At 45.0% G+C, this 6,946-nt stretch overlaps 1 protein-coding gene across 10 annotated transcripts in view; it reads left to right on the top strand.

The window, feature by feature from the left end:
- The window catches only part of Dgkh (diacylglycerol kinase eta), a 163,221-nt gene that overhangs the window by 105,396 nt on the left and 50,879 nt on the right, over nt 1-6,946 (top strand). For all 10 annotated transcript variants that reach the window (XM_029469092.1, XM_029469093.1, XM_029469095.1 and 7 more), the window contains 3 exons: nt 521-646; nt 4,252-4,354; nt 5,458-5,617. In XM_029469092.1, coding sequence (XP_029324952.1) covers nt 521-646; nt 4,252-4,354; nt 5,458-5,617 — 389 coding nt within the window. The remainder of the gene's footprint in view (nt 1-520; nt 647-4,251; nt 4,355-5,457; nt 5,618-6,946) is intronic.

Here is a 6,946-nt window from a genome sequence, read left to right as displayed (position 1 = left end):
GTGCGGACCACAGCCCCGCCCCGCCCCCGCCCACAGCAACTCCTTTCGCATTTGCTCTTGGCAGAGCATAATGACAGTTAAGGGGGAATGTGGGTTATTTGGGTTCCTAGGAATGTATCTTGGCTGGGTTGCTGTGAAAGACCTTTCTCTGACATCCCAGTTGTCTTCGATGTTTAGTTGAGATGCTCATTCTGCAAATTCTGGGTCTCCTCTCAGCAGCGCCCCCTCCAAGCTTCTGGTGCATCCAGCATGTGAAACTTTTGGCGATCACTGTCCTATAAGTCTTTCTGTGACTTTCTCTTCCGCTAGATTTCTGCTGAAGTGAGCCTCTGCCCTTTCTATGCGCACCTTCAAGATTCAGGAAGGCTAGATGGTCCATAAATGTGAACATAATCAGTGAAGGCCTCTCAGGACACACAGGATTGAGTCTGTACAGGAAGAAGCCCTTCCCCATCTTTTTCAGAATAAGGGCGCTGGCCTTCTCCGCTTCGGGCTGACCATCACTTCTTCCTATCCGCAGGTTGCCATGCCTCACCAGTGGCTCGAAGGCAACTTGCCAGTGAGTGCCAAGTGTGCAGTCTGTGACAAAACCTGTGGCAGTGTGCTTCGCCTGCAAGATTGGAAATGCCTTTGGTGTAAGACAATGGTAAGGGTGAGAGTTAGTCTGTACTTTTAAGTTAGCATCTTTCCCTAACCAGCTCGTCTGTGTGGTCGGGAGGCAAAGCAAATCATTTCAGGCAGAGCAGACCTTGGTTGCACACACATCCCTTTGTGGCATAATGGTACTCAGTCATGTATTTGAAGTATATTTTCTCTAGCATGGCAGTGGCGTGTGCATATGTACATGTGTGTGTTTATACAGATGTGTGTGTGTGTGTGTGTGTGTGTGTGTGTGTGCGCGCGCGCGCAGGCTTGCACGTGCATGTTTTCATTTATTTCTCTCCGTGGTCTAAATGGCTCATTCATAGAGGTTGCATGTTTTACAAAAGGATTCCTGTCTCATACAGGTTTTCTATATTAATTCTATCACATTGTAGCCACAATTTTCAGCAACCCATCCTGCCCCCCCCCCGGCTCCGCCCCCCAAATTAAGACATGTGGTACCCTCAGAAGGCTCTGCTCCAAGGTGCTATTATTAGGTTATCGTTGATATCCAAAATGTCATTTTGCTGCAGTCCTGGGTCTGTCCTCTGACACAAGGCCAAACTCAGTAGGTGATGCACTGCTGCAATTGAAGTTATATGTCTGTTACATAAATAAATAGTTTTAAAAGTTTGCTTATGAACCAAGGGATAGTTTCCTTTCTGTGAGATGTTAGAAGAACAGGGTCTTTGACCAAGTGAGGACAGCCAGTGTGAGGAGGTGTCTGTGTGCAGTGTGCGGTGCACACAGAGAAGGAAGGAGGAGGAGGGAAAGGAGGAGGAGGTTGCATTGCAGGGGCAGGCAGTGGGGTGCACTCAGCTTGTCTGTGCTGACCCACTGCAGCAGGGACTGCCTTCCCCTGGGCTAGTTGTTCGGCAGTGTTTTGAGTCTTACGGTATTTTAAGTTTGGAAATTAACCCCCACCCCCAACACACACACACACACACACACACTTTAAGTGTGTAAGACCCATCGCTTTTGTTAAGTGTGAGGCAGATCGGCAGAAAGCACACAAGATGTGGTTCTGATATATTGACTGTATCAATAATGAGACTGACTTGTAAATGCTACAGCACTTTAGTCCAATCTGCTAGGTGGCCTGCGCTTCTGTCCGATTTTAAATCTAGCTTGACTCTTTGTCCTGGTGCTGTGGCCTGTTCTGTCCTTCTGTCTTATGAACCGCTACATGTGGACTGCTTTCCTTTTTTGTTTCATCTTGTCTTTGGTAGGCTTCTGTTGCTGTGATAAGGACACCATGACCATAGTGAAAGGAAGGGGGGTTCATTTGGCTTTTATTGCTCATCATGGTCCATCACGGATGGAAGCCAGGATGAGAGTGTGAGGCAGGGAGGATAGATGTGAGAACTGAAGCAGATTCCAGAGAAGAGCTACACTGGCCTGCTTAGCCTGTTTTCTTACACAGTCCAGGACTATCAGCCCAGGAGTGACACCTCCTACTGTGGTTGCCCCCGCGACCCCCATCAACCAACAATCAAGAAAAATGCCCTACAGGCCAGTCTTACAAAGGCATTTTCCTAATTGAGGTTCCCTCTTCTAAGATGCCCCTAGCCTGTGACAAGTTCTCAGAAAGCTAACCAGCCCAACTTCATAATGTGTAGACTGTAACAGGTGTCTGTGCATCTCAGTAAACCTCTAACTCCTAAAGCCCTCTTAAACCATTCCTTGTTTTAAAGGAACACTACACACAACAACATTAAAAAAACACAGATTTATTATTTTCATTGTATGTATGTGCACTCTGTGTGTGCCTGGTGCCCATGGAGGCCAGAAGACGGCTGTGCCAGATTCCCTGGAAGTGGAGTTAGGGGAAGGTTCTAAGTCCCCTTCCCTGTGCTGGGGACCGGGCAGCTCCTGCTCTCAGCCACTCCCCGTACCTCCAGCTCCTGGCACAACCTACATTTTAAATCTTCCTTTCACCTGCCATTTCTTTTGGGGGGCTCAGTGCTCCTTCCGATTCCTGCTGCCTCTGTCAGCATTTATTGCTGCTTCTCTCCTCTGGGGCTTAGCTGTTCATTTCTGACTTTTCGAAAGCACATCGATATGTGCTGAATGATTTCATAGAGGCTTTGTACAGGTTGTCTTCATCTGCAGTGTGTGTGTGTGTGTGTGTGTGTGTGTGTGTGTGTGTGTGTGTGTATGCATTTAGAAAAATAGTATAGAATGGCATTGCTGTTATAGGTGATGCATGGTGGCTTTCTGGAATGTCTTTTTTTCCCTGTTCTTCCCTGGCAAACTTAACTCTGACCCTAATTATTTCTGCCCTATCCCATGTCAGTTACACATACTGGCCTCTCTCGCCGTTCCCTGAGACAGCTCTCTTGGCCTCATATATCCTATATGCTTTCACTGATGGTGTGCTTGCTATTTGGCCTTTGGATGAGTCATTGTCCATGAGGATGCCCATTGCTTGCTACCATCATCTAAAGGGCCAACAGAAGCCTGAAGGTCTACCACCCTGGTGGTTCGACATGTACTGTAATGAACAGAGTCTGTCCATGTTAGCCCTGCTCTCCCCAGGCAGGGTTGCGCAGATCTCTTTCTGTGTTGCTCCACGATTCTCACACATGTTTAATTTTGAAACTGTCTCACCAAGCAATGGTTTAATCTCAGCACTCAGGAGGCAGAGGAAGGTGGATATCTGAGTTCCATGCCAGCCTGGTCTATAGATCGAGTTCAAGGACAGCCGGGGCCACACGGAGAAACCCTGTCTTGGCAAACAAAACAGAACACCCTCAGAACTACCTGTTCATGTTAATTTTTCTAGAAAACATTTTTTGTTAATGATTATGTCATAGTTGAGAATTGTCCTCAGATAGGTCATCAGGAGAATGAAAATCTTCATTACATTTTAGTTATCCTCCTGAAAGGTTTGGCTTCGTCAATGCATGTATGCCTTAAAGGACCAATTAAATAAAGCCATATTAAGTCAGTGTCTGTGGAACGTCTGCTTGACTAGCTGACATGTTTAAAAGGCTCTGTAGAGGGACACACAGCTATTCTGAGAAGCCATGCTCCACCATGGTGAGGTAACCCTGGGTTTCCTCGCTCGGAATGTCTCTAGTTGGCTTGAGTTTTCTGCTTCTTTCTTGCAGGGCAGTGGTCTAGCTGAGGAAGGAGTCATGCATGTCCTTGTATCAGCACACACAAATACATAAGCTAAGATAAATTAGACTAGAAGGTTGTAGGATCACTGCAGAAAGAGCTTGCACATGGCAGATTTTATTTATTTTTATTAAATTTTATGACCATGACATTGAGATACTGTCCCTCCATCCTTCCTCTTTCTTCCCTCCCCACTCTCCCTCTCTTCCTCCTCCATATCATCTCTTCCTGCTTCCCTCCACTAAGCATGCACTCACTACATAACACTTACTTTAGATAACCAGAGGAGTAGACTGCTCTGGGCAGAGTCACTCACATACAGTGCAAGCTTGTTTCCCAGACGAGTAAATACACCTTCAGTGCTTTCCTAAACACTGAACATTTTGTGATGGTGTTGATCCTGAACAAACAGGACTGTTGGGGTCATTTATCACGCGTTGGTTTGTTGTTTTTACAGTTCTTGAAGGTTTCTTTGTTTGTTGTCAGGTGCACACTGCCTGCAAAGACGTGTACCATCCCGTCTGTCCCCTGGGCCAGTGTAAAGTCTCCATCATACCTCCGATTGCACTAAATAGCACAGACTCTGATGGTACGTAGCAGTAGTAAGTATGTGTATTTCTAGCGTATTTACTGTTGGTTGAATTTCATATGATACATTGTAATTGACTATTCTGGTCAGTTTTTATAAATGCTGGACGGTATATTTGGTTGCTTAATTAGTTGATTCTTGTGATGCTGGGCATAAAACCCAGGATCCTGAAGAGCTAAGCATACGTCCAACCACAGAGCTACATCCCCAGCTCAAATGAATATTTTGAAAGGAAAGTTGGAGTGCAGCCATTAACACTTTGGCCAGATCGTTGTACACAAGACTTGCAGGGTTTTTTTTTTTTTTTTTTTTTTTTTTTTTTGCCACATCCCAACGAATGAAGGGGGACCGTCATTTTGTACTGAACTCCTGAAAGGTTAATGTGTGTGTGTTCTCTCACCATAACTGAAACTGCCCATTAGCATGGGCTACTATTAAGATTTGCTCTCCTGTCATTTAATTGCAGGAATCTGTATTCCTCTAAATGCATTTGCTATTTCTAGAATCTGGTGAGGGCTTAACTGTAAATGCAGAGGAGACTTTCTGACATCACCGGTTTTAGAATGGGACACTCGTTACTTCCTCCTCTGCACGCCACGTTACACATGGCTTCTGCAATGTGTTGTTTTAGTCTTCTGTTGTGCTTCCTGCACAGGCGTGTAACAGCTGTGCATATGGATGCAAAGCTCAGGGGATGTGTTCTTGACAGCTCTCCCCACCCCCAATAGATCCTTCATTCATTTTAACGTATTTTCTTAGACCTATACAAAGAACAATTAGAATATTGTAAAATACCAAGTATGGGCATGAGTCATTTGACAACTGTAAACCCATAGCTTTCCTTTCCTTATAAAGATTGGTAAGGTTGGTGGTTATTGTCTCTGGCGTGGTTCCTCACTGCAAAGTATGTCCTAAAACACGAGTTTTATATTGCTAGGATGCAGATACTGAACAGTTTAGCCAGGGGACTAGATTACGGTGATGTGCCAGCAGTAAGGAAGGTTCCTTGCTTTCACCAATTTCTCCTCCTTTTTCTGAATGCCTATTAATAATTGAAGAGAGAAGAAGTGCATATTAATCTTGTCCCGGGCTTGTTTTTGCAGGTTTCTGTCGAGCAACCTTTTCGTTCTGTGTCAGCCCCCTCTTGGTGTTCGTCAACTCTAAGAGTGGAGATAATCAGGGAGTGAAGTTCCTTCGTCGCTTTAAACAGTTGCTCAACCCAGCTCAGGTGTTTGATTTAATGAACGGAGGGCCTTATTTAGGGTAATTCATTTATGATAAATCCTACTTGAGTACAATACAGTTCTAAGCATGAGGTAGATGTGCCTGGCTCTGCTGCTCAGGAAAATTAATTTCCAAGCTCGGTGGTAGTGGTGCACAACTTTAATCCCAGTACTTGGGAGGCAGAGACAGTTGGAACTCTGCCTTTGGAGGTCCAGGACAGCTAGGGCCACACAGAGAAACCCTGTCTCTGAAAACTAAACCAAACCAACAAACCTAGAAAAATTACATTTTCCATTAGACATCTTTGTTGCTCTCATGCGTTCCTACATTTGAGCTTTGTCGACTTTAGGTTCAGTGTTGTTCTTTTTAAATGGTGCTGCTGATTGACTCTATAGAAGAGCAGGCCCTCCTCATTAAGCTATGGCTCCAGCTTAACTTTCTCGTTATCTATTGTTGTTGTTTGTTTGTTTGTTTTGTTTTTTTGCTTTTTGAGACAGGACTGTGAGGCCCTGGCTGAAGTCTTTGAGAACTAGGCTGGCCTGGGACTTGCAGGGGGATAGCTTGTCTCTCCCTCCTGAGTGCTGGGATTAAAGATATGCTCCTTAATTAGAGCTTTTAACACAAAACTTCCTGATGTTATTCAGCTTTCTGATATCAGTTCCAAACTTGTTAGCCTAACTTTCAAATTCTAAAATGTGTACAAAAGTATTTTAAGTGTATGTCACATAAACTTGCATAGATGTAAAATACAAATATCAGAGACTTATCTTCATAGAATATACACACACAGTGCATGACCTAACTAAAGGGGGTCTGTTTAGTACTTCAGCCCGGAAGGGTCTCGGGCTGACTTCGATAAATGCTAAGGGACTTTTGTTGACCGTTCTGTGATGCTGTATAACTTAAAGCCTAAACATGACTGTGAACTGCCTGGCATTTTCATTGTGAGGATACACCTTAGGCCCTTCACCCCCTTTCGGTGCCCTTGTGTGATGGTATATGTATACATTTTCTGTGGGGGGGTGGATGTCTTCTCATGGAGGACTCCTGTATTCTCTCAGTCTCTGAGTGTCTCTCCTTGTGTGATTTCTGGAGGTTATTGGTGGAGGACCTAAGGTTTACTAAAGGTCAGTGGGTATGGACAGAATGACATTAAGGGGAGACATTAGTCAAAGGAAGAAGGCATGCGACTGGGAGGAGGGGAGGATGCTGAGAGCTAGGCATTGGTGAGAGCTGGCAGGTGTCTTTAGGAGCAGCCAAGTGTCCCCCATGTTGTATTTATAAAAAGAGAGAAGGAATATGTTTTGGTGGATGTGTGGTAAGGTGTGGGGGAAAAGGGGTGTCCCTGGGGGCCCATGCCGAGGCATC

This window comes from Mus caroli, chromosome 14 (genome assembly GCF_900094665.2).
Source record: "Mus caroli chromosome 14, CAROLI_EIJ_v1.1, whole genome shotgun sequence".
NCBI lineage: Eukaryota > Metazoa > Chordata > Mammalia > Rodentia > Muridae > Mus > Mus caroli.
This window is presented reverse-complemented; position numbering and strand designations above follow the sequence as displayed.